Source organism: Crocodylus siamensis, chromosome 4 (assembly GCF_052110815.1).
Source record: "Crocodylus siamensis isolate JL-2025a chromosome 4, ASM5211081v1, whole genome shotgun sequence".
Classification (NCBI taxonomy): domain Eukaryota; kingdom Metazoa; phylum Chordata; order Crocodylia; family Crocodylidae; genus Crocodylus; species Crocodylus siamensis.
This window is the reverse complement of record NC_143398.1, coordinates 121,822,959-121,850,467: the sequence shown is the minus strand read 5'-3', so window position 1 is coordinate 121,850,467 and position 27,509 is coordinate 121,822,959. Positions and strand designations below refer to the sequence as shown.

General features: G+C 43.6%; 1 protein-coding gene across 17 annotated transcripts in view; it reads right to left on the bottom strand.

Moving 5' to 3' along the window:
• SOX5 (SRY-box transcription factor 5) overlaps positions 1-27,509 on the bottom strand; it is a 914,829-nt gene that overhangs the window by 534,086 nt on the left and 353,234 nt on the right. For 13 of the 17 annotated variants that reach the window (XM_090043598.1, XM_090043600.1, XM_090043599.1 and 10 more), the window contains one exon: positions 5,802-5,856. The exons of 1 other annotated variant lie outside the window; for it this stretch is intronic. In XM_090043598.1, coding sequence (XP_089899724.1) covers positions 5,802-5,856 — 55 coding nt within the window. Of the gene's footprint in view, positions 1-5,801; positions 5,857-26,245; positions 26,338-27,509 lie in introns of those variants that run through there. 3 more of the 17 variants (XM_090043612.1, XM_090043610.1, XM_090043608.1) reach the window with 3 other exon arrangements.

Here is a 27,509-nt window from a genome sequence, read left to right as displayed (position 1 = left end):
GGTGGTCCTCAAGCCCTTCCTTGAGGACACCATGACCCTCAATGCTGGCAACACCCTTCTAAGCCAGGTGATCCCCTTAGTGAGGGGACTTCAGAGCCAAATGGAGAGCTTCCAGGGGATCAATGTTCTTGGGTGGGACAAGCTGCTGTCACCAGACATGCAGGCACTGGTGAGGTGGCTGAAGGAAGGCATCAGGAAATGGCTTGATCCCTTGTGGTCCAGTAGAGTCCACGTGCTGGCCGCCATGTGTGACCCAAGGATGAAGGGCAGCATATGCAGCAGCCAAACTCTGGATCAGTGGATGGAAGTGCTGATGAAGACAGCCATGGAGGCAGAATGGTGAAGGCAGGGGGACGTGGAAGGGGGGGAGCCACTGTCCTGTGCCAGCACTCCATCCACCAGCCAGTCTCCACCTCCACTACAGGAAGATTTCCTTTGAGGATCAGGCCTGAGACACTGCAGATAGGTGGTGTTCTGTTGTTGTCTTTGATAAATTTTTGGTGTGGACTCATTCTGGCATCAAGTTGTTGCTTGGTGTTGCCATGTATTTTCCATCAGGGTACTTGGTGCCCTGATGGAGATATGTATTGTACTGTGAAGATATCTTCAGACTGGATATATTGTTGGAAGGTTTTGCATGTCTTGTCATGGCATGGCCTGGATCCATTCAGTGTGTTTTGGGCTGTAGGAAGTTGGCTTCTGGTGATCAGGTTAGCAAGGTTCAGTGCTTGTTTGCACTTTTCACAAATGAGTTTATGATGTACTTCATCAACCTCCTAAGTACAAAAACTCGTGAACTCAGTATAGACATTGGAATTCTGACACACTACAACCTGCTGGGCATCTGACTCCCCAGATACCTCTCCACTTTTACCTGCACTGCTACATCCCCCTTCCCTGCCCCCCCCCCAAGCCTGTCCCTTACCCCAACACCTCTATTTCTATTGACTATCTTTCTTGCCTGCATTACATGCCAGCCTCTGGCTTCTTTATTATTCCTTCCATCCAGGAACAGCACACACACCAACTGCAGATTTTTCCTCAGCCTGATGAGGGGTTATTCAACCTGAAAGCTTGCTAAGATATATTTCTGTAACTATTCAGTTGGTCTGCTAAAAGGTACCAGATTAGACTGACCCAAAGGACCTTGTCTGCCAGTGCCATGTCCTTAGACCAACACCCCTAGCACCTAACCAGAAGGACGCAAACCCCTGGGCACATCTAAGCCCCAGGGCTGGGGCTGGCAGGGAGAGTTTTCTGGCAGTTTATGGAGAAGAAGCTCCTGCAGGAGAGGAAAGAAAGGCTCTGTTACACTTTGGCTGCCTGAGATGCTGCTAGTGCTACTGTTCTGCTGCTCACTAAGTTATTATTTTACCTATTATCATTTCAAGTGGTAGACTGAACTGAGGCTGTAGGGGAGGAGGAGTCCTCATTGGAGCACACTACTGGGTCATGTGGAGGCCCCAGCACCAGTGAAAGCACACCTTAACACACACAGAGTGTCACCCACGTCATGAGTTTTGCTTCTCAGCAGCCTGAGGTGAAGTTTCCCAGAAACCCCTGCACCTATCTCCTTAAAACCTGGCGGGCTTTGTGGCCTCAGCAGGGGCTACCACGCCTACTGTTGTCACCCCCCTGTGGCTTCACACTTACAAGTGACACAAGTTTTGCTTTCAAGACTTTGAGGTGCAGGTTCCAGAAACCCCTGCACCTAACTGCTTGAAACTTGGCAGGCTTTATGGCCTCAGAATGGGCTACTATTCCTGCACGTTTCATCTGAATAAGGCAAGAAATGACAATGTTATAAGCAGTTTCATGCTTCCCCATTATAGCCTATGGGCGAAACGTTGAAACATGGAAACAGTTTCAACTAAACAAAATGGAACAGTGCTTTTGGAACGAAAAGAAACTCAAAACAAAACACTGTCCTGTCAAAACAGCAAAACAGAAATTGAAACAAAGTGGTGGTTTTTCGCACAGTCCTATTAGATAGTTTTGGCCCTATGTGTAGTTTAGCCTATTGTCTGAATATCATATTGCAGATGCCATTAGCAAACTTTTATATTATATAAAACTAGCCTAACTTTTTCAACTGTTATAAATTCTCAGGAGCTCTCACCAGATCCCTATGCTCTTCCTGATTAAACATACATAAAGTAGCATCTTCTCACTATGAAACTGCAAATCTTTGGAGGTCAACCAACACTTTTTTACCCTTTGGTTTTATTGCTAAGTGTTTTTTTCCACAGTTAAGAGAATAGAAGATACAGTACTGCATTATGGCATATGGAATAGAGCTAGCCAATGGCATTGACCAGATGCTTTGTGATCTTTGAACTCCATGAGGTAGGTGCGATATTAAATTAGAGAACCTGACTCAAGGGACCTCTCAAGAAACTGACAAAAAATCTGGTAATGAGCAGTGTTGATCTTACAATAATGCAAATGTAAAAAAAAAGCAACTGGAACTCCACTACCAAAGCAAGCCGCCATCTGCTACACATGCTCCATTCATCACCTTGAGGAAACATAGGTATAAGATTTACAGGTACACAGAAGGCAGCTAAAATACTTCAGTTGAAACTTAAGCCACAGTATTTTAAAATTCAACCCTAAGAGTTAAAGCATTACTTACTATGGCTCGGTTTTAGAGTAATGAGGAAACAAATGGTTACTTTATTGACTCTCTGGAATTACCTTTGAAACATAGCTCCAACCAACAAAATCAGCAAATCATTGTGCATAATAATGTAAGCATCCAGGATCCAGTAACTTGCCAACAAAAGCCACACACAGCAGGGGAAAACATTTTGGGCACTGGTGCCCAGAGCCAAGCCCTTTCAGATAAGTATTTTGTAAAGAGGCTTAATGTGGATGAGCACAGATTGAGTCAGAATACACTGGCCTATTAATATTTTGTCCTAATACAACAGTTGGGCCTTATGTTCCTCACTTCATTACAACACAGAGCAGTTCCCTCTGTGGTCTTGCTCTCTCAGTAAATTAAGTCAGAAACTGCTCATTTAAACCTATCAGCACAGGACTATATTGTTATTATTTTTAAACAAAATGTTTGCAATTCTGCAACAAGTGGAGGATAGGTGAGTGAGGGAAGGGGCACCAGCATAGCCAGGGAGCTGTGGGTGGAGAGTGAAGGGAACCAGCAGGTGTGGGAGGCTCTGGGTGGGGAGTAAGAGGCAGCAACAGGGCCAGGGAGCTGCTGTGGCTGGGGAATGAGGGGCCTGGACTTGCATCCTGGTCAGCAGGAAAAACCTTACTGTTTTGCACATAAACTGAAGGACATTTTTTCCAGCTATTCCAGTCACTACACTTCTCCTTACTCACTTGATCTTGAAAATTTAAAATTCCAAGCATTCAAATTCTGCTATTAGATAGTTATGCATCCAAACAAGCTCTGGAGAATGTTGGTGCTGGAATCCAAGCTTTTCACTTTGCCCCTATACTTATAATCAGGGATTCTGGTTTTCACAAATTCTCTGATAAAAAACCCCAAATCCATGATTAAAATGAAATTCCACTATGTATCTAGATATCAGTTGAACACATTTTATTGATATACTTAAAATTTTAAAGAAATCTGGAAGCCTACCAATGCCACAATCACTGCAATAAAATAAATTCTAAATACCTATAAGTTTTGGCATTTTTGTGGGGGGGGCTTTATCATGGAAGATCAGAACTCCCACTGCCACCTTTACTCACCAGGATGTAAGTCCAGGCCCCTCATTCCCAAGCCACAACAGCTTCCTGGCCCTGCTGCTGCCCCTTACTCCCCACCCAGAGCCTCCCACACCTGCTGGTCCCCCTCACACCCCACCCACAGCTCCCTGGCTATGCTGATGCCCCTTGCCCCTCACTCACAGCCCCCTGCCCCACCAGCCCTGCCAGCGGGGACTCCCAGCTGCCAGGGCTATGGGGCCAAGGACCCAGCTCCATAGCCCCCTGACCCCACAGCAGCTCCTGAGCCCCAGCTGTCACTTGTGGAAGGTGGTGGCTGCTGTGGCCCAACTAGGTAGCAGAGCACAGAGCCCTGACTCCCCCTCCCCTGTAGGCGGCATAACGTGAGTGGAACCCACTAGTGGGGGTGGGTGCAGACTGCCCACTGTGGGATTGGGTTCCCCATCCTCCTGCCCTCCCCCTGGGGCCTCCACAGCCCAGTGGATGGGACCCAGTGCGGCAGGGCAGAACAGAGCTGGACACAGAAGCTCCTTGGGACAGGGAAGCTCCACAGCAAGCCCCACAACAGTGGGGCTGGTGGCATGGAGTAGTGCCCCTCCCTGCTGCCCAGCAGGCAGGGGCTGCCTTGCCAGGGCAACGTGGGGCTTGAAGTAGCAAGGAGCTTCCCCACTCAGCTCCACTCTGCCCTGGTGTGCCAGGTCCTGCCCACTGGACCCTGGAGGTCCTAGGGAGAGGTCAGGAGAGTGGGGGGCCTGAGCCTGTAGTGGGCAGCCTGCACCCACCCCCAGCCTGCACACAGATCTTGGGGGTACATGCTTCCCCTGCCCCCCTGGACATGCATGCAGTAGTGGGGAACCTGCCCTTCCCCACCCTGGATGAGCTGCCCATGGCCCCAGCCCATTCCTGACCCAGGCTCTGTGGCCATACATTCTGGGCCCAGGCCCCAAGCCCCACATACCACTTGGCTGGGCAGCAGCCCCAGCCCTGCTCTGCCTGACTCCTCCCTCCCTATGGGGGCCTCAATCTTCCCCCCTACCAGACTTACCTGTGGGAGCTGTTCTCCAGGCTGCCTGGCAGCCATGTGCGTGTACATGCAAATGGTGCCCCCTGCCTGACCTCTCCCCTCCCAGTTCCTCAGCCCCTTGCAGGCTGGAACTCTACCAGCCTGCAGAAAGTTCTTTGCAAAGGTGGAAAATCCACATATTTCCCCATTAAAATAAGAAATCTGCATTTTTCTCAGTTAAAAGGTAAAATCTGCCTTTTCCCCCATTTTTCTGTAGGAAACAGAAAACTCAATCTCTGCTTATAATGCAGCAAAATATAATCTTTGACCCTAAAAACCCCTATCTTTGGGGAAGTTCCCCATGACTCATTCTTTGCAGGCCAAAACTATGTCTATGATAAATGGACACATGCAGCCAAAATTTTCTGCCCCTCTGCATCACTTTTGCACTTTGAGATGGAAAACCTTGCCTGAACAGATAAAGGAACTACTATAATGATAAAACCTCTAATTAACCACTCTCTCTGCATAATAGTATTTAGGTCCTGGTTATGCTTGGGTATGAAATATCTGTCTCTTGCCTTAATTTTTTCTCTTTATAGCATTTACTTTTTGTGTACTTCATAGTGCAGGAAACGTATATGTGCATTCATGTTTTTAAACACTCACCAAGTCCATATTTTGGCTGTACTTTAAAAAGAACTGCTTCAGTTTAGAAACAATAATGCTTGTAGATAAGTGCACTGAGGTCAGCATTATGAAACCTCCTGCTTCACCATAGGATTTGATCATTGAAATGGTAAAGATTTTCCATTTCCTTTCCATCACTGTAATATTAGTATTTTGAGAGATTTTTATGTCCTCTTAAGCTTAAGGTTTTGGCGATTTACAGATAACCCAAAGCGTTCCACTTCTATGACTTACATTAATGTAGAACAATGTCAAAGAAATAAAACAGATGCATTATATACAGACTAGGTCAAAGACCCCAAATGCCAATAATTTAGCTTCATCAGATAGTTTGGCACCTAGAGTAAAATAACGATTTTCTGAGTGCTGTCAATGTGTTAACATGATGTATTTCACATGTATAAATTACCTCTTGCCCCCTAGGGTTGTCGTGAAAGCGAGATCTTGCACCACCTCAAGCCAGCCTAGAGATAAAAAAGAAAACAACAACAAAGACTATAAACCCTTCCATCTCTGTAGAACAGTTCAGACAACTTACTACATGTCAAGGATTTTTGCCATTGATGATCTTGTAGCTGATTAATAGCTTAGCAACCAGGTATACCCTATGGCAAACACCAGGTTACTGGTGTTCATCATTCACACAGACTGATGTCTGAGACTATTGCTTTTTTTTGCATCTGCATCAGTCAAATATTTTTAATTTTCTTGTTGGCAACTCTTTTTCCTTACTAAATTGGTCTGCTGACTATTAATTCTAGCCTCAAGTGTGGCTAAAGGCGGGGACAGTAAATAGCCGACAGGAGAGGGGAAGCCATTAAGAAATCTACAATTTACTTACCATTAACACAGATACACCATATTATCTTGTACTCTAAGTGTAAAGCAAAACCATGGCAATCTCAGGCACCGGCATGCAGTAATTGTAAATAAACACTGCCCACCCTAATAATAGTCATTTTTCATAGGATGTTTTATACAAACATTAATTCATTCTCATTCCCACAGCAAGGTAGCTTGATTTTCATATCTGTTTTGTAGTGTGGAAACTGAGGCAGACAATTGAAATGGCTTGCCAAAAGCCATGCTGAGAGTCAATGACTGAGGCAGAAATAAAAGTCAGGAAGCTACTTCCTGTCAAACTTACATTTCATGTTTCAGCCACAGCCATCTCTTTTGTAAAACAGTTATTAGATGCCTTATATTCAATGGACTTTAGCTAACATTCTAAGAAGGAAGACAGAGTTAGGTTTAGGATTGTAAAGGCAAACATTTTTCTTTATATTGTTTAAACAAATCCACATGTAGAATTCATCAGAAGCTTTTTATCACTAGGAAAACTATTCATTCTTTTCTTTTCTTTTTTTTATCAATTTGTTAATGTAGGGGATAGAGTTTAGTCACTTCTGTGAAGCAGCTTCATCTTGTAGTTCCCAGAGGAAGGCTCTGAAACAAGTTACTGCTTCTTTAACCTAAGAAGAGCCAAGACCTTGGTAGCAAGAAAGGACAACGCTAAGACTGCTGAGGAAAGAAAAGAATTGAAAACAATTAGTGTGTTGATGTCAGCTTAAAGAGGGTCACCGCAAGATCAGCCATCCCTGCATCTGTTCTTTAATTAGAGAGAGAAAGGTGGCAATGTCCACTACTCATCACCATGGTAACATTTAAATATCATACAACTTGAACGGGCTACCCACTCACTACTGAGGAGGAGCAGAACAGGTAAAGGTTCAAAAGAAGGTTGATGAAACTTGTCAATGGTAAAGCATCATGCAGCAAACATATTCTTTATTGAATAAAGAATGAAGGAAGTTTTAAACCAAGGCGACACACGCACACATGCATGTGTGTGTGTGTTTGCATATGGGGTATACAGCATACAAGGTAAGACTGAAATCAGAACAGAAAAATTTCAAGGATGAAAAAACAAGAAATGTTGGGGAAATGAAGGGGGAAACTGCAAGGAGGAGGAGATATTAAGTAATGTTTTCACCAGAACTCCATTGTGTCTGTATACCAGTTATCTTTTGCTGTCTGCTGCCTTTGATCACTATTAGTAGTAGTACCCACATTGATTGCTTGTAATCTTTATTGATGACTTAAGTTGCTATGAAAAAATATTTGCCAAAATAATTTTTCCACTTGATCTAATTGTAATCCTTTAGTTAATTACAGTTTTCCCCTCCCCGTGTCCTCCATGTATTTCCTACTTCCCCTCAAAACACTTTTTGCATTGTCAGCACTACCTGGAGAGATGTAGGTCTTCTTTTTTCTTTTTGTTTTAGTAATTATTAATTAGGACCTTTCTTTTGAATTGCATAAATAAAATTAGAGCATGCAAAAGCACCAGACCCAAAAAATGCAGGATCCACAGCTAGAGATGGAAAAAATCTACTATTAATTCTCTTTGCATCATGTAAGAGTAAGATATAGTGTTACAATTGAGGCCATGTAAGATATTATGTATTGACATAAAAATGCAGAACTTTTGTTCCCTGAAAACAATTTCTAAACTTCACAAGCTCCATCCCTCCCCACCCCACCCCTAACTCCGTCAGTATCAGATTTGTAAGTATTAAGCCAAATGCAATTGCGCTATGTTTATATACCCAAAACCCCACTCCTTTTACCAGTAAGTGTTGGGTACACAGGAAATACAGAATCATGCTCATTATATGCATACCTAACAAATAACCTTTTTTTTTTGTACTTTTATTCTAATACTAACCATATTTGGAGCCTGATAGAGCATTGGTAAGATTACTCGGGTATACATAACCCTATACTGTTGTATGAAAACACAAAGTACACCCCTCTTCCCATTGTCTTACAAATTAGCCATAAGTTTCCCCTACATCCATAGCAAAACCATGACCCATTCATGATTAAGTAAAATATAAAACACATATTTTCAGTCAGACAATAAAATGTCCTATTAATATTAATGTTTTTAATGATCTATTTTAACTTGGACCTGGCCTCTTTCAGGTTAGATATCTCTTAGCTCTCCTGACCATTTATCCCTGCTGCTCTGGTGACCTCTTGGATCTAATCCCTGATTAGTTCACAATTCTTAGCTGTGGCTATTATTATAACACATCCAGCCATCAAAATAAATCTTTTATCTTTAAGGCTACATATGTCACATTGTGTTTGAAGCACCTAACCTGCAAAATAAATGTTTAGTGGGGCGTCTGCTGCATCAGAACTTGGAGCAATATCATAAATGGCTACACAATCATACACCATTGCTTTTAGTATGTCTGATCATTCATATTCAGAGGCATTAGTAACATGAGGCAATATAATAACTGCATCAGCTTGGTAGGAATTCACTGAAAGAACCTAAAGAAATTAGGCACCCAGCTTCAACTGAAATAGTTAGGTCCCTTTGGACTGTGAAAATCCCAGCCACTTTGTGTAAAAATACCAGTGGAAAAATATGTAACAAATAAAGGGACTCTTAATGTCAAAGAGATGTAAGAGAAATGAAAGACCTGCTTCTTAAGTCAGTGGCAAAATGCCATTCACTTCAATAAAGCCAGGATTGTACCCCAGGGTCAGATCATCCCCTCTGCTCCTATGAGTATGGATGAGAATCTACTGAATCTCTGGAACAGCTTTTGGGATGTGTGTGCGTGTTGCAGTAGAGGGATACCACCTCTTAGTGGCACAGTCCTTATTCATAGGGCCATGGTGCAATTCCACAGTTACTCTCCATAGCACTGTCTCCCTATCATTCCCATGTACATGCATCCTAATAGCTCTATAAAAACCGTGCAATTTTACTGTACACTCAATTACACCGTGGCCTCTGAAAGAGTTCTCTGGTCAGTAGGGTGAGAGAGTGAGACAGCAGAGTCATTCCTTCTTCCAAAATCCACCACTACTAGAGTTCTTAGGTTTCCTGTCCTTGCAAATCCTGAGAATGTGCAGAGGTGGAATGCTTTGCACTCCATTAAGCCATAAGGTTAAAAAGGCCTGACTGTACTTGTTTACCCCAGATCACTTAAACATAAATATGTAGTTATATTTTTAACCATTAGCAGCAGGCTTGTGTTTAAAAAGTTATCCTGGATATCCTCAGCTGTTGCTGTGTACAGTGGACAATACTTTATATTAGAAAAGCACCCTGTAACAGGAAACCCCAGCCCCTGATCCTAGAAGGGCCTATGGGGGTGAGAGACTCAAGGCAGGAAGGACAGCAAGGAAAAACAGCCCACGTGAACTAGGCCTGGGACTAATTCCGCTATGTGGCTAATGAAGTAATCGGCTGTGCCTGATCACCAGGGCTGAAGACCCACTCACATGGCTGGAAAGAGAGGAGGCTTGAGGATTTAAGCCCAGTGGGTTTATTTAATCTGCAGAAGAGAAGACTGGGAGGGGATTTGATAGCAGCCTTTACCTATCTGAAGTGGGTTCCAAAGAGGATGGAGCTGGACTGTTCTCAGTGGTGACATGGCAGAACAAGGAACAGTGGTCTCAAGTTGCAGCAGGGGAGGTTTAGGTTGGATATTAGGAAAAACTTTCTCACTAGGAGGGTGGTGAAGCACTGGAACAGGTTACCTAGAGAGGTGGCGAAATCTCCACCCTTGGAGGTTTTTAGGGCCTGGTTTGACAAAGCCCTGGTTTGAATATTCTAGTTGGGGACAGTCCTGCTGTGAGCAGGGGGTTGGACTAGATGACCTCCTGAGGTCCCTTCCAACCCTAATTTTCTATAATTCTATGATGCATGCCAGGTGGTAGCCACTGCCTGCAGCAGGGAGAGGAGCTCCTGGGAATGAAGGGACTGTTGGAGACAGACAGACAGGAACCCAAGCCACCCAGGGGAACTGAAGGAGAAGACTCCCAGGAAGGGACAACATTTACCCCATGGAGGGAAACCATTTGTTTTTTGAAGCAGCTGGCTTGTGGTTTTGTTTTGTTTGAACTTGAGACTGGAGAACGAAATGTGGCTGCAGGTGTGGAGGAAGCCATGAACAGGGTGCCTGGGTGGCACTCTCCTGTTAATTGTGCCAGGAGTCAGCCCTAAGCTAGAGGGATGGAGACTGATGTGCTGAGACTGAAGCCCCCGGACGGGGTTGCCACCAAGGCAGGGCTGAACCCAGAAGTTGCAGTCTTAATCAGTAGACTGAGGTGGAGGGGGTGGCCTGAGAGAAAAGGGGGGCCCAGACTGCAATAGCTGAAGCCCTAACAGGCCCTCAGAAACCTGTGTGAGAACTCCTCTAAGGGGGAAGCCCTGTAGGAGGGAAAAAAGTCTAGGAGGGCTAGCCTGGCTGAACAGGCCCAGCTTTCTGCCAGGTGACTACTGGCCCGAGTGAGCCCTCCCTTAACAACCAACAACATCAAAGTTGTGGCAAGCAAGAGACAGGAGGTAAAGCAGCGGCCAGGAAGGAGCCAGCAAGTGGAACTGACCCCTAAAAGAAAACTGAGATTTGGGGTGTTCAAAATCTAAACCTACAGCCAGATCCAAATTTGAAAGTGACCCCTGTCTTTACAATGGACCATGTACGCAATGTAGAAGATGTACTAATCGGAAAATCTTTAAATGATGGAATTTGTATAATGCAGGTCCCAATTTTGCAGTGCGAGCTATCTCTATCTAGTTCATGGTGTTTCTCCATTATTCAGCATAGCATCTAGTAGGAAATAATACTGAACAGACGGTATATCAAAAAGCCAGCCCACGCATATTTATAACTAATTTATTCTTCATTTCTACTGTGTTGAATGACTAAATTACAACAGAAGCTCAGTAACCCCTTTTAGTTTAGGAGAGGGCAGCAGCTTCATTTGAACAATATTTTAGCCCAATTAGTCCATTAGTTTCCAATGGAGACCAGTGGAGAATGGAGACCAATGGAACAAGAATCCTGCAGTACTCCTTTTAAGTAAAAGACCTCTGCCACGTTGATATCATTTAGCAACCCTACTGATCCCCTGAAGGCCACTTTGTACTTCTCAAGTATTCCACACTGACACTAAAGTTTTGATTAATCCCACAAAGAAAAGGGTCTCATGCAGTTATTTTCCTGAAGCATCAGCCATGTCCAAGGAGTTTGATTTCCATGGTTTTTCAACCACTGCTAAATGGCTTAGGCAAATAAATCCGTACTTGTCATCCCATGGATATACTTTCTATAAAAAAGTACAGTGTATATTGTATAATTCAGAGTTGGGGGCCACTTGAATTCCCCAAAGAATTGCCAAGACAATTGGTCTTTAAAATTTAAGATCTGTGTTTCTTAAGATAGATTTCTTTCCCATATAACACTTATGTTAGAGTATTAGTATAAATGAGGCTTGAATAGGAAAACGAAATTTTTATGACAATATAAATGAAAATGACACTGGTGAACATTTTAGGAGCCACTCTGACCCCAGAGTCTCAAAAAATATAAAAACAGTTGTAATTTTTATAGAATACAATCCAAAAATCAATGGAAAGACTTGTGTAAGGGTATTTTTAATCTTTCCTCAGAGGCACTGAGTGTTGGCTACAGCCAAGGGACAATGTGCCAATGCTCCTGCTAGGACTGGAAGTTTCTGGCTAAAGCACTTTGCCCCTCCACGCAGGGTCAGAACAGTGGCCATATTTGGAATCAGAAAGGAATTTTACTCCATGATTGGCATGTACTGTAGGGGTTCTTGCTTTCCTCTGTAGCAAGGGACATAGCCCTCTTCCTCGGGTCTCTTGAGCATGTCTTCACAACATTTCATAAAAGCAGGACATTGGCTACTGTGGTTCCCCTCCTTTACCTATGGCAGATTAGGGTGTTAGGTCTGTCTTATGTCAGGGTTGATGGCAGCCTTATGTAGACTTTAGATTATTGGTTTTATGGTCAAATTATGGTTTGGATAGGAATGATGTGTCTCAGGCATGGGATTGGACTAGATAACATCTGGAGCTCCCTTCTAGCCCTTACTTTTCTATAATTCTATGACTTGCCTTGATTTAAACGGGCTTTAAGTTAGACATGAAATGTCTTCCATTTAAGTAGATCCCAAAGTACTTTACAAATTATAGACCTAATCCTAAACCCTAAACTGCATTTCCATTAAGCAAGCTCTACAAAGTTCTCTTCACTCCTGCTGAAATGCAGCTACAAGTTTATTTAATGCTCCAAAGCTGCCCTAAATGCTTCTTCCATTTCATTTCTTGTGAATTAGGTGTACTGAAGACTTATCTGACCTAGCTTTAAAATAGGCAGCTCAGATGAAACTAGCAGTCCAGGTGCAGCAACAGAGACTTCAATGTGGGTTAACTACCCAAATCTTCACTTTGCGTCCTGGGGTGGTTTTGTAGCCCATCCTGAGCTTCAAGATTCTGCATCTAGATTTCCACAAAGATTTCATGTGGCTTTGATCTGCCAACACTGCACTACAATAACTATAGAATAGACATTTCTTAACAAAAGACTGCTTTTGATTTTTGTGGTCTTTTATGAGTACACTAGAACCCAGACACTTCACAAGGTTAGATTCCTAACCCCACTGCAAAGGTGAAGAGTTGAGAAGCATCCAGGGCTGCAGAGAACTGCAGCAAACCACTGCACAGAACCGCTGCAGTGTTTCAGCTGTTTACTAAAGATTTTAATTCAAAGGGCACTACTTATATTATAAGCTGTGTGGGACCTCTAGTGAGCTCCAGCTGAAGTAAAAGCATCTGAACAGGTCTTTCCTATATTTGGAAACCTGCTACAAATTAAGTGGATTATCACTCAGATATGAATGATCTAGGTTCTACTGCAATTAACTGAGCCACAGTGGCACTTGCACACATCACAAAAATTGGCCCTTTTTGTGGTTGAATTGCATCACACTATACATGTGTGGGTTTTTTTTAATGAGTTTGTTTGCATGTAGTTTAGTTTGCAACATAGTTATTTGTAATGTTGCAGCCTTTTGACAGCTCATCTCCACCCCCCTTCCCCAGAGGCTGAAGGTAGAAGTGGCAAGGGGACCGATCCTTTATTTTTTCTCCCAGAGCCTGCCTGCATCTCTTGTGGCTGGAGGCCGGGGCGTGGGGGGCAAGCTGCTGCTGAGCTGAGTCTCCCTGAGCTGCAGGGGGGCTGGGCCTTCTTGCATGGCAGCAGCAACCCCCAGGGCCACCCAGATGCTGCCACAGCTGCAGGCAGATGCTGCCACAGCTCGGGAAACAGTTGGATGGTGCTGAGTGCTGCCTCCAAGATGGGGCAGCACCCACCTGCTAGCAGCCTACCAGGGTAGCCCCCTGGGGTAGGGGTGCTGCCACCACAGAGGAAAGAACCAGGGCCCCCTACAGCTCAGGGCCCCAGCAGCAAGAGAGGCAGGCAGGCTCTGCTGAAAACCCCCCCAATCAGGCCCCTCACTGCTTCTTTTTTTTTGGCAGAGCCTGCCCACATGAGCTGCCACTGGGCTGTGTGGCCCCTGAGCTGTGGGAGTCCTGGTCCTTCCCTCCAAAGCAACAGTCCCTGCCAGGTGGGGAGCTAGCTAGCTGCGCAGGTGCAGGAAGGACTAGCCCACCCCTACAACCCCCTGCAGTTCAGAAGCCACATAGCCTGGCAGCAGCTTGCACAGGCAGACTGCACTGGTGGCACGGTGGGAAGTAGTGAGGGGCCTGATCCTTTTTTTTTCCTGGTGGAGTCAGTCTGCCTCTCCCATGGCTGGGGACCAGCTGCCAATGGGCCAAAATCCTTCCCTCTGTGGCAGCAGCACCTCCTGGGGCCATTCAGACAGGTGGCTAGTGGGCAGGTGCTGTCCCAGCTCAGAGGCAGCACTCAGCCTGATCCAACCGTTCCCCAAGCCTAAACTGGGGCAGTACCTACCTGCTAGCAGCCTGGGAGGGTGCCACCACCACAAAAGGAAGGTACATGGCCCCCCACAGCTCAGGGGCTGCTTGGCCCCCAGCGACTCACCCTACCAGCTGCAGGAGATGTGGGCAGGCTCCATGGAAAAAAAATAAAAGGATCAGGCCACTTTACTGTAACAGTGACAGAAGCCCCTAAATTGAAAAGTGGGTTTTTAATCATTGCAATTAAAAACCCACCATTTCAATTTAAGGGACTAAACACCCATTATGAGTACAAGCGCTCTAAGGTTTTAAAATTGATTGCCACACATAAAGACATTCATCACATCCAGTCTATAATCACATGACTTGCTTTAAGCCATATGATTACAGATAGAAAATGGTGTAAGAAGATGTTTTCTGGGGATGGGACCTGCACCAGGAACCTGATATAAGTAATTTGTGGTGGGCAGGAGGGGAACTTGCAGTTTTGCGGGTGACAGGGGGGCCCAAAGAGGGTGGAGGGATCTGGGAAGCTGGCATGTCTGTAAGGGGGTTGTCCATCTGGGGATAGGGGTGCTGGGGGGAAAACTAAAAATAGCCTGTTTAGGGTGGTGGGGGTAGGAAAAATGTAGCCCCAGGGCTGAGATGACTGGCTGGGTTTTCCCAGCCATGAGGCTGAGTTCCAAATGTGTATAGTCATTCACTAGACTGGGCTAACCTACTCCCAATCTAAGGCAGTTCATGAACTAATTTAGATCAGGCCAGCCATTTTTTTTTTTGCCCAATTCAGCTTCCTCCAACTGTCCATGTAGATTGGTATTAGGTCAACCTAAACCTAATTGTAATGGTATCTGGTATTTAGATTAGCCTAAACCTAAATGTAATATTTGCATGTACCCCTAGTGTCTGTCACTACAAAGCACCTTTCCACCCAAAAGAACCTAAAGCACTTTGCCAATACATAGAATAAAGGGCACAAGCAAGAAGATATTTTGTCAGAGTTTAAAAAAAGAACTGTTTTTAAGGAAAGTGTCTTGTAACTAGATGCCCATGTAGGAGCTTGCTTGATAAGCCTGATCCAAATGAGATCTACATAGTAAGTTGCATGGTATTCACTCTGTCTGCTTCCACACGATGAAAAATTGGTCAACGGTGCTGGGATTTGAGCCTAGCATTCCAGACAGAGGGTGGTTTTTAAATTCCATTTTTTGTAAGGTATTTATTGTATTGTTGTTTAGCACCCTAAGAACACCCCTAAGAGGGCAAATAAAGTTATCAAGTACAAGTAGACATCCCCATGTCTGATGCGTAGCACTTTGGGTCTTCTTTACCCAGGCAAAGTTCTTTCTTTGGTGTCCTGGTACTGTATGAGACCACAAGAAAAGAAAAGCATTCAGCTGTCAATTCCTATTGGAGTAAAGATACTGCTCATTTTTCAGTGTTCCACTCTAATGAACAGCATTTAATCAGGATCCGGTTAGCAGGTGTAAAATGCAAATGAAAGCCTGAAATTTACCTACTAGCATTCCCACTGAGTTCAATGACAAGTACATATGTTGGAAAAACTACCTGAGGCAGAAATTTCTAAGGAACCTACCCAAATCCCACTGAAACAAGCCTGTTATACAGTGGGCATTAAAGTATACCCTATGATAACCGTGTCATCCCTTCTTCTTAAAAGCAGCAATATTGTATACTTCTACATTATTTATTGTCCCCCAAGAATCCCAATACACTATACAGTCCATTACATAATGGTGTATAAGGATCATTTCACCCACACACTAAAATGAGGCTGCTTTTCATCAGTGTGTACTATGACATGATGACTCAGTTCTTAGGAAGAACTGAGGTAGCTTTTCAAATTGTAGGTAACAGAATAGGGTGTACACTATCCAATCTAGTGTTTAGCAAAGAAAACCAAAGTAGACAATTCTCTTTTTCTTAAAAGTGCCAGAAAACCTTTAATGACCATGAGCAGAAAGGACCTTTATTTTACAACTCTTTAGTACATAACTTAAAATGAATAGTATTTTGATTATTTATTCTTGAGATTTTCATTTTCTTACTTGGTGGCATCTGCCAGAAATAAGAGGTATACAAGAGCTCTTCTCAATGTCCTCTGTGATTATGGGGAAAATAATCATCCTTTTTTCTTAATAGTGAGGAGTTTTTAATGTAGTAAGCATGTTTCAGCTTATTTTAGATTCTTAATTCCATGAAGGGTCCTTTCTTGTACTCCATACACCCCTCTAACACCTCCCACAGAGAAGTATCTGCTTCTGTGTGTGCATGCATTTGGCATCATACTAGTCCTGCTTACCTGGAGATTGTGAAAAATGAAGTCTCATTTTAGTTTTTACTGAGGGTTTTTTTACCACTAGTTGGAGACAAAACAATTCAATGTAAACACTTCAGCTAGGGACAGACATTCAAAAAGCCTGGCCAGATTAGACTAATATTTGCAGGTTAATCTAACCTGGCTAGGCTAAACCAGTTTGTAACTGAACAGACATCCCAGAAATGTAGGCACATGCCTGCAGTGGCTAAGACTAGAAGCTAGCGGCGGGGTACGCTAGAGTAGCTCTCCTTTCTCTTGCACAGCACTGAATTGAGGGGGGACATGGCCAGACCTCAGTGGGATGCTCTGATTAGCCTAGTACGGAATTGATAACAGTGTTTATCACACCCTAACTCAGTGTTTATCATCCCATTAAGAAAACACCAGGGGGACATTGCCAGCTATCTGTTGATTCTGCCTGTTGATTTTACCTGTTGATTCAGCATGGACCCTAGCCAGCATGTGGTCTGCTAGCTAATACACAGACACCTTCTGCAAGGCAGAGGGGAGGGAGGAATTCCTGCTTAGCAGGGAGTGGTGAGGGGGAAAGTGGGAGCAGCCTGCAATCCCTGCCAGACCGGAGGCCAGGGAACAAAGGGGAAGGGCCAGCCCTGCTGTGGAGCAGAGAGTCCCACCCAGCACAGAGAGCATGTTGGGATGCTGAAGGAGTCTGATTTGTCTTAAAGCAGCAAAGAGTCTGGGAAAGACATTGCATAAACCAGTTTGAGCCAAATCAGTTAAGTCTGATACTACATTCAACCAGGTTTATCTCAGACCAGTTTCAGCCATTTTAAAACTGGTTTATGTGCACTGAACATCTGTTCTGCTAGAGGTTTAAACCAGTTTCTGATCACTTAAATTGGTTTATATGTAATGTCTGTCCCTAGCCTTCAAGGGATATGGCTGCAAGGCCATCTCTTTTTTGGCATGTTGCCAGATATTTGGGGTAGCTGGACTGTCCAGACAATGGTATCACAGTTTGATCAAGTCTCAAGTATGAATTTTTATTTTTTTTTGTGTTTTTATTTTTAAGAACAAGATGCATTGACTAGTGAACACTGCTTCTTATAGACTTTCTGCCATCTAAGCTGCTGTTGGTATTTGCAGTCTGTACACCAAATACGCTTCTTTCAGATATTTCTTTTATCTCTCCATGTAGGCATCAGATTTTTTTTCATAGACATTAGGGCTGGAAGGGACCTCGGGAGATCATCAAGTCCAGCCCCCTGCCCAAAGGGCAAGAAGTCAGCTGGGGTCATAGGATCCCAGCAAGATAAGCATCCAATTTACTCTTGAAGGTGTTCAATGTAGGTGCTTGAACCACCTCCGCTGGCAGACTGTTCCAGACCTTGGGGGCTCGGACAGTAAAGAAATTCTTCCTTATGTCCAGCCTGAAACGGTCTTGCAGGAGTTTGTGACTGTTCGACCTCGTCATCCCTTGGGGCACTCTGGTGAACAGACGTTCCCCCAGATCCTGGCGGTCACCCCTGATAAACTTATAGGTGACCATCAGATCACCCCTGAGCCTGCGCTTTTCCAGGCTAAAGAGTCCCATGGCTCTCAGCCTGTCATCGTAAGATCTGTTTTCCTGACCTCTGATCATGCGCGTGGCTCTCCTCTGGACTCTCTCAAGCTTCTCCACATCCTTTTTGAATTGTGGAGCCCAAAACTGGACGCAGTACTCCAGCTGCGGCCTCACCAAGGCCGAGTACAAGGGGAGAATGATGTCCCGCGATTTGCTCGAGAAGCATCTATGGATGCAAGCCAGTGTTTTGGTCACTTTACTAGCCGCAACATCGCATTGCAGGCTCATGTTCATCTTGTGGTCAATGATGACCCCCAAGTCTTTTTCTTCTGTAGTGCTAACCAACGTAGCACTGCCGAGCCTATAAGGGTGCTGCAGGTTTTTCCTCCCAAGGTGGAGAACCTTGCATTTTTTGGTGTTAAACACCATGAGGGTCTCGTCTGCCCATTTGCTGAGCTTGTCCAGGTCAGCCTCGATCACCCGCCTATCTTCTGGTGTGGATGCTTTGCCCCAAAGTTTGGTGTCATCGGCGAACTTGGCCAGTCCACTCCTAACTCCAATATCCACATCATTAATGAAGATGTTGAACAGTATGGGTCCCAGGACAGAGCCTTGAGGGACCCCACTGGTTACAGGGCACCATGATGAGTGACTGCCATCAATCACAACCCTCTGGGTCCGACCACAGAGCCAATTTCCCAGCCAGCAGATCGTGGTGGAGCCAAGGCCACAACTGGGCAGTTTGGCCAAGAGGTGATCGTGGGATACCAGATCAAAAGCTTTTTTGAAGTCAAGATATATGACATCAATCTCTTCTTCCTTGTCCAGCTGATAAGTCACCTGGTCATAGAAGGAAATGAGATTGGTCAAACAAGACCTACCCGCAACAAACCCGTGCTGGCTGTCCCTTAGAATGTTAGCCTGGGCCAGTCCCTCAAGAATGGCCTCCTTAATAAACTTTTCTAAGATCTTCCCCAGGAGACTTATACACTTAGTATAAATGCTGAAATGAGTTTTTACCCTTGGAGACTATGGGGATACTCATGGGAAGCAGTGTGGGGCTCTGTCAATACAACTGATTGACATGAGGTGCAGCAGAACACTTTGGGTGTAGGTGGTAAGCTGGCAGGTGCTTGTACCAGGTAAGGCACATGAACCTGTATATCAGTAAGGTTTTTAAAATCAGATTAATTTCCACACCATTAACAAGGCTGTTGAAAGATCTGTTTTACAGCTGCTGCTGCTGCTGCTGCTGGGAGATGATGACAACTAAGGAAATGAAAATCAAAGGAGGAAACAATTACAACAATACTCACTGAAACTATTTACTTCTTTTAATAAGACACAGAAACAAGTAATTGAAAGAGTATATTTTATTGCTGATTAAGATAATACTTATAGGTTTTATTTTAAAAAGACATCAAATTATCAATTAAATGGTTTCATATCAATGCAAGCCAAGAGCTTTACGTTCTCTATTCATAAGGCCACAGTGCCAGGCTTCTGAAGGAAGAACTCCTTGGGGAGGGAAAAGAGGGTGAAGAAGACTGTTTATGAAGGTCAGGAGCAGATCCAGAGGGAGGGTTGCAGTGATGTAGCTGCAACCCACCTTTCATTCCTGCTGTATCCAATATTTAAAGCCAACTGTCTGGGAAGGGCAGCGGCATTTCTATTCAGGCATCCTTAATGGAGTCAATTGATTTCATGGCTCATTATAATCCGATTCCTGCTAATCTCTCTTCAATTCACAGGTGTGAACAACCCTCTCTCATTGTTAATGGTCTTGATGTTCTATTAATCAAGTTATCCTTTGTTCTACAATTTAGCTTTCTGTTAGCCATTCCTGGTAATCTCTCTCTATCCCTGCATATCCCTGCAAACTGTTTTTAGCTCTGGCTAAAAACCTTAGCTCAGCTCAAGTGTGGTAATATTAACTCAGGTGAGCATTAACTCAGGTGTGGAAATGACTGTCAGAGAAGTGTCGGATGCACTGTCAAGATGCTCAGGAAGGCTAGATTTTGTTTTACAACCCTGAATAAGAGATGTACATTTAATTGTAATGACTACAGGACTCAAAACACATTTGGATTATTTTTGTCCAGTTTGCTGTGGTATTAAAACTTTATCTATAATCTAGCAAATTAGTATGAATTCCTATAAAGATATATTTGGCTTTGCTTTAGCCTTAAACTGAATAATATAGCTCCAGGCCCCTGGCATATTAGTAAAGCTTCTAGTTTCTTTTTTTACTGGAGAAAAAAATATTTTGTATTATATATGATGATGCACCAAACCATCTTTACCCCGCTTTTCAAAATCCACGATGGAGAAGGCGCATTGGAAGATGAAGTAATAGCAGACAATTGAAATCCAAAATACTTGCTTGTATAAAGTTACCTATTGAAATAGCAATGTTTTCTGCGACCATCATCAAATGCCAGTACCAAACACCTTTAGGCTCAAAACATAAATTTATGAGGGCAAAAAATCTTTATGAGACATGTCATTTTAAAGTCAGTATAGACAGTTAATTCCCTAAGAGTCAAATGTGATGTGACCCCACACAATGGCATTCTGAAATCTAGAGAGGCAGTTAACTAAAAATTGACAATGGCTAGAAACAAATAAGTAACTGACTAACCTAGTTCCATATTCCAGTGAGTGAAATAGAGTAATCTAAATACCCCCCTGCCTTGCAGGAACTTCCTGTACCATCACAACTTCTGTAAAAGCCGAGAAGATGAGTTCTGTGAAACTGAATTATGGCCTCAATATTTTTTACCCTTCCTATGAAGAGTGAAATAAATGTAGCAGTGAAAAGTAATTTTTAAATAAAACTTTCACTTGCAGTAACTAAACATATTTTTGATAGATTTAAAAAAAATTAAAGAACATGGTTTCATTACAAAACTACTGAAAAAGCCAAGCATTGAAGAGGCTTAAAAAATTACAGGAATAAGACTGGAAGACTGCTGAATCCTAGTTGTTAATCCTGGGGAATTCTCGTAATTGTTGTTTCACATCTTGACACTCAGCTACAGAGTGCAATACCCAAAATACCAAGAACATCATCTAACATGCCATAAGTAAAAGCAGAAGAGATGAAAGCAGTGCCAGTGTCCTGCTACTAAAATGACAGGGCTCTGAAGGAAGGAAGACTGTACTATAAAAGGAATGGCTAAGTGTAAGGGGAATGTGCCAAGCCATCTTAAAAACATACAAACAAACAAAACCTACACCTTTGCTAACAAAAATAATATTTTATTCTTTTGATGAGACAAGATGAGACTATCACAATGACTTAGCAAGAGATGCTCCTGAACTGTATGAGCACCTTTTTTTTTCAATTACGTAGCTTCTTAATGGGGGGGGTGGGGGGGGAGGCAGGGAGTATTATTAGTGTCTAAGCCAAGGCAGGAAAAATATGGCCAGCAGGTCAAATTCAGCCCACCGAGGGATTTTATCCATCCCACAATGGGTCCCTTGGTGCAAGGGAGCAGCCTGCCCCATGGCCCATGGCCAGTCCCATTGCCACTGGGCATGAGCAGGGCTGGGACAGGACAGCGGCTGGACTCAGCTTCCTTGTAGCCCCAGCAGCAGCAGCTCCTTCTGGCACCCTAGTCTGCCTGTCCTGCACCCATCACCAGGGGTAATGGACAAAGTGGACAGGAGGCTAGGTGGGCTCTCAACTGATACCAACCCAAGACCCCTGTGGGCAGGGCACACTCGGCTGAGTGGATGGAATAGGACTGCAGGTAAGCAAAGAGTAGTGTCTGGGAGCAGGATAGGTGGGCAGGGCCATATCCAGTGACAGCAGCAGCAGTGTGGGCCCATGCAGGGAGAAGATTGCTGTTCTGTCCCAGGCCCTGGGTTGTTGCCCAATGATCCCAGCTCCACCTGCCTGACACTGCTCCCCGGCCACTCACAGCCCCATCCAAGCATGCCCTGCTCACAAGGGTCCTGGGTTGGTCTTCATGGAGCCCCTGCCTACCTGCTCCATCTGGAAGCACTGGACCAGTCTAGTAATCTACCACTTAGGGAATTTTGGTGAACTGTTGCAGGGAGAAGAGAGGGCAGGGGAATGCTGACCTGACCCTTAAGAGCTCAACAAAACTCCCTAACTGGCTCTCCAGCCCAAATAATTGCCCCCTCCCAGTCTAAACTGTGCCATCTCCTGAGAACAAGGTATTCACTTTTGATGGCAAAGAATGCCCATGCCTTTAAGATACTTTCTACTGATGAAAGAGCTCAAATTCGTAATCCCCAGAATATTTCATATCCATTCGAAAATTAGGAACATAATCCTCAGAGTAGACATATTGACATCGCCCTAAATTACACGTGCAGAATTATAACAAGCTGCCTAAAACCCACCCCTGTTCCCTGCCTATACACACTATCTGACATAGCACCTCCCTACTTTAGGAGGAAAGTAGCAAGTGACACTGGCTGGCAAGTACAAGAGTCGGATGACCACCACCCACTATATGGCCATCAACCAGCGCACCATCATCTCTCATCCAGAAATAGCTTTTCCTCCTCTACCGTACCATTGACCACATCACCAGAATCAGCCAGAACTACCCTCTGGCAAAAATAATGGGAGAAACTAGGGGACAGAGATGTTGAATAGAGCTGGCAAAAAATTACCCCCAGTGAGGAGTTATGTTAGGATCTGGCTTCAATTACACATAGCACACGTGGCAGAGCCTGAACAAACTGACAGTGGGTCTTAGCAGATGCAGCGTCTCATGTAATCATGGAGGCTCTACACAACCATCCAATGTGTTTGTCAAGAGAAGCAAACCATGGCATCTCCTAAATGTCCTGTAGTACTACAATGCAGCCACAAGATTTCACAACACCAATACCAGAAGCAGTAACCTGTGAAGAATATTGGGAGCAGACCATATGGAAAGAGTGCACTGGAGGTGCAACAATGAAGAAGAATCCTCTGCAAATCAGTACTGTGTTTAAGTACACACAGCTCAATCTAACTTTCAATGAAATCAGTAGAATGAATCCAGTGGCAACTGGACCATGATGTTAAAAACAAAGACATAAAGCAGAAAAGGTACCTGCTCCTGGGAAAGAAGCAACTGGGCTCTAGGAAATGCCAAGAAGTGAATTTTGCAGTTCAAGACTGTCTATATACATGTAGAAAATCAGATTACAACCCTGAACTCAATTCAGATATAAACTTTTCTATGCCTACTACAGTTCTTTCAAAAATCTGAGATAGTTCTATTTACTGGCATCATCAAGCTGTACAATCCCAGTGAAGGAGGCTTAACATGCGAGCAAGAATTATGACTGACAAGCATACAGAGCCTTAAAGTCAAATACCCGCTACCACTTTCATTCAGAAGCACATTTATCTTTTGTAGAGCTGCAGTATGTAGAAGCTAACCAATAAATTGCTTCCTGCTTACCCTGCACTACCATCCTCCCAGCCTAACAAGCATACACAAGACTTGATCCAACTTTCCTTGAGCACTTGAACTCCCACTGAAGTTTGTTTGAATCTAAATCCAAGAGAGCACCAGCTGAGCTGCAGGTCAAGCTACCATTTGACTAGCATGGACAAAGCAGGAGTGAAGTACAAGAGTTTAATCTCAGTAATATGATTTTAAAGTAGTTAAAGACTAATAATATTTCAATGTTATTTTAATTTTAATATACTCATTTAATTTAATAATAATTTAAATACATCATTTACAATGTTTTAATTAATAAGATTTTAAATGATACCACACACCAATTAAGCCAAAAAACCAAAGCCAGAACCGAAAACTTCAGCCTATATCACTGCGTACCTGGGATTAACAGCTTTCCATTGACTGGCAGCACGAGATTTTGGCTCTAACTTTAAAAAACAAAATGCATGCATCATAAAGATCTGAAATGAGCCCCCAGAAGTCACTTGTCAGACACGCAGCATCATTTGACCCATGAGTGCACAAGGAGTACAAATCTATTATGACAGGGTCCAGTATGATCCCTAAGACCCTGTCTGTCTGCAAAACTGGCACTAATTTAACTAAATCAGTTCCTAATCCCTCTTTGTATGGACAGATTTATTTCAGATTTAATAGTGCCATGTACTGCATTCACTCAAATACAAAATGACCCTGAATATAAGACGACTCCCCAGTAATTAGATTTCATATATGGAAAAGTTATAAAATTGTTATAATTTTCCAATATAGAACCTAATAATTCAATTAGGCTTTGAATTTGTTCCCTTCCCACTGTTACAGCATGGAAAATAAATCTTGAAGGTCAGGTAGCCCTCTGCTGCATCCCACTCCGCACAACTTTTTCCCCTTGCAGCCCATTCGCCCCCTTCTTACTGTCAGTGACTGGTCTCCCTGAACACATAAAAATAAGGAGCAAATTTGAAAAAACTGACCTTGAGATAAATGTATCTATAGTAATTTGCATATAATACCAACAAAACTGATGCACTTTACCTTTTTTGAAACTACCACAAATTTTAACACAGGTACTCCAAGAAACACACTTTTCAGTGACACATTTGTATCTACTTACAGATGATAAAAACTATGCATGATATTAATCCAGAAGCAAGAGGCTCATGGTTTATCAAGCAGCTCATTGGGCTGGGCCCCACCATAGAGTCAACAGCATTTCAAGCTATGGTGACCTCACAGTTCAGCACTGCTTAGTAAGTGTGTGTATTCCAGATATACCACACAAAAGGTCCATGTGCTAATTAACTCTCACTCACAATCATAAACAGGTGGTTTTGTTATGAGTTCTGGGATCATCCAAAAATTTTAATGCAGATGAGGCACAAGGCAACCTAGTCCAGCTCCACCTCATGGAGGGTGAGGCCACACTAATCATATATGACAGGCCAAGAGAGGAGGCAACAGAGGGGTTATGGGTGAACTGTTTGGTGATTTTTTCAGATACTTAAAGATGGTGAAGAAACAGGACTCATTTGAAACGGGAAAGAAAGACACAGCTCAGCTGTGGGAATGAAGTCATCAAAATGTATTCAATGTAGAGGGTCACTATAACTTTAAAAACAGTTGAGGCTGATTATGCTCAACTGGCACTACTATATGTTTTATTTAGATGGGCTGTACTAATTTGTCCTTGTGGTAGGGTCTCATCAGCATGTTTACCCAATCCAGGCCATGTGTTTTATAGTCATGCTCAGTGCCGGATATATTTAATCAGTTTCATAGTTGGCTGATTAAATTTACTGAGCACACGTTGCTTTTGGCCTCAGTTTGATAGAAAATGTATTTTTAAAAGGTTTCCTTGTTCACAAATGAAAGTCTAGAGGGTTTCCCCCATGCTGATTGAGGGGGAAAAAACGCATCTTGTATTTGAGTAAATACAGTGTCAACTGCTATAGCTGATTCCTTATCACCTTACCATAAATCAGTATCGGGCCAATTTAAGACTGCCCACAAAGGAATGTTTTACTGTTTTAACTAAGTCAGTTTCTAAACCAGCTTAATTCATTCAGTTCAATCTCTTACAATTAGATAAGGCCTAAGAGAATATGGTTAGTTTACACCAGTTTATCACTGCAAAACTTAGAAAAGTAAAAATGAAAGTCTACAGTGATTCCATGTCAAAGAACGTTGCCCCAGGAATGTAACCATGCGCCATGGAATATGCCGGCATACACCAATGCCTTTGTTGGGTCAAGACAATCAAGTAAAAGTAATTAGCAGCAAGAAGCTCAGTCTTTCTGCTCTGAGGAAGTGGCTCACATTCTATGTTTCACTCCCCAGTGAGAGGCTGTAACCATCAGATTGAAAGACAGAAGAGTAAAGAAAAAAATTTGAAGGGTATTTTTTTAATGTAATGCAGGATAATTCTTTTATTAATTGTGGAATGAGAGGACATATTAAGTGGTGTGTGGCCCAGAAGTGAGAAATTCAAGACTATTCCCCCCATTTAGGAAGATAAAGAGGAGATGACTATGGTGTGAAATCAGGGGGAATAAGGAACTGGCTTCCCCTTTTAAGAGCAGCATCAATTAAACCCAAGGGAGGCGGGTGCAGTTTACTAGTTAATTAGTCCAGGGATGTGGTCCTTTCATGTGTAATTCAGAACAGGAACACCTGGTGTGCGGCACTTCAAAGCACGGGGGAGGAAAAAAGCCAAACAATGCAGGATAGGTCACAAAAGAAAGCAACAGCACAAGAACAAAAACTGTTTATATCTGACCTTCACCCTGCTGTAAATAAAGTGAGACGATAGGGCCCCCTCCTCCTAGCCCAGGGAGAACAAACAGCTCCAGGCTCACTGGGGGAGTCTGAAAAAAGAGACACGGTGGTAACTAATTGTTTTACAACCTAATTAAAAGGAAAACAGAGCAAGATATAGATAGGGATATAATGATTATAATCACGTTCTGATATGCAGCACCAGAAGACAGAAAAAAGGGAATGCTATTTGAGCAATGCTCTAACGAACACACAAATGCTGTTTTTTTGCCTAGGAATAGACAAACCAGTCTAGACAATGCCAAGCAGATTGACTTAAACCTCCAGGCTTTTGAACTGGATCAAGATCCTGATTGAATTACTTAGTTCAAGCTATAAAGGACCAAGATTTGAATTGAGGACTCCTACCTTTAAAAAGGAATACACCTATATCAGTTTCCCAAAACTAGACAAAACCTTAAATGGCACATGCAAAAGATTCTTCAAAGTTTTATAGTTTCATAGTCAGTAGGGTCAGAAGGGACCTAAGTAGATCATGAAGTCCGACCCCCTGCCACGGGCAAGAAAGAATACTGGGGTCAAACGACCCAAGCTGGTGATTATCCAGCCTCCTTTTGAAGACCTCCAGGGTAGGAGCGAGCACCACTTTCCTTGGAAGTTGGTTCCAGATCCTAGCCGCCCTGAATGTGAAGAAGTGCCTCCTGATATCTAGCCTGAATCTACTATCAGTCAACTTATGGCCGTTATTCCTTGTTACTCCCAGTAGGGCTTGGGGGAAGAGGGACTCTCCCATAGCATGCTGGTCCCCCTTGGCCAGTCTGTAGACAGCCACCAAATCCCCGCTCAGCCTTCTCTTGTAACCTCTCCTTATAGGGCCTGCCTTCCTGCCCCCCATCATGTGAGTGGCCCTTCTTTGGACCCTCTCAATGCTGTCTACATCTCTCCTGAAGTGCAGCTCCCAGAACTGGACGCAGTACTCCAACTGCGGCCTGACCAGTGTCACATAGAGGGGGATGATCACCTCCTTGAACTTGCTCGTGATACATCTGTGGATGCATGACAAGGTGCGGTTAGCCATCCTGACCACATCCCCACATTGGTGGCCCATGTTCATTTTGGAATCAATAATGATTCCAAGATCCTTTTCTGCCTCTGTGCTGACAAGAAGGGAGTTCCCCAGCCTGTAGGTATGCTCCTGGTTCTTCCTCCCCAGGTGCAACACCTTGCATTTGTCCATATTAAACCCATCCTGTTCTCATCCTCCC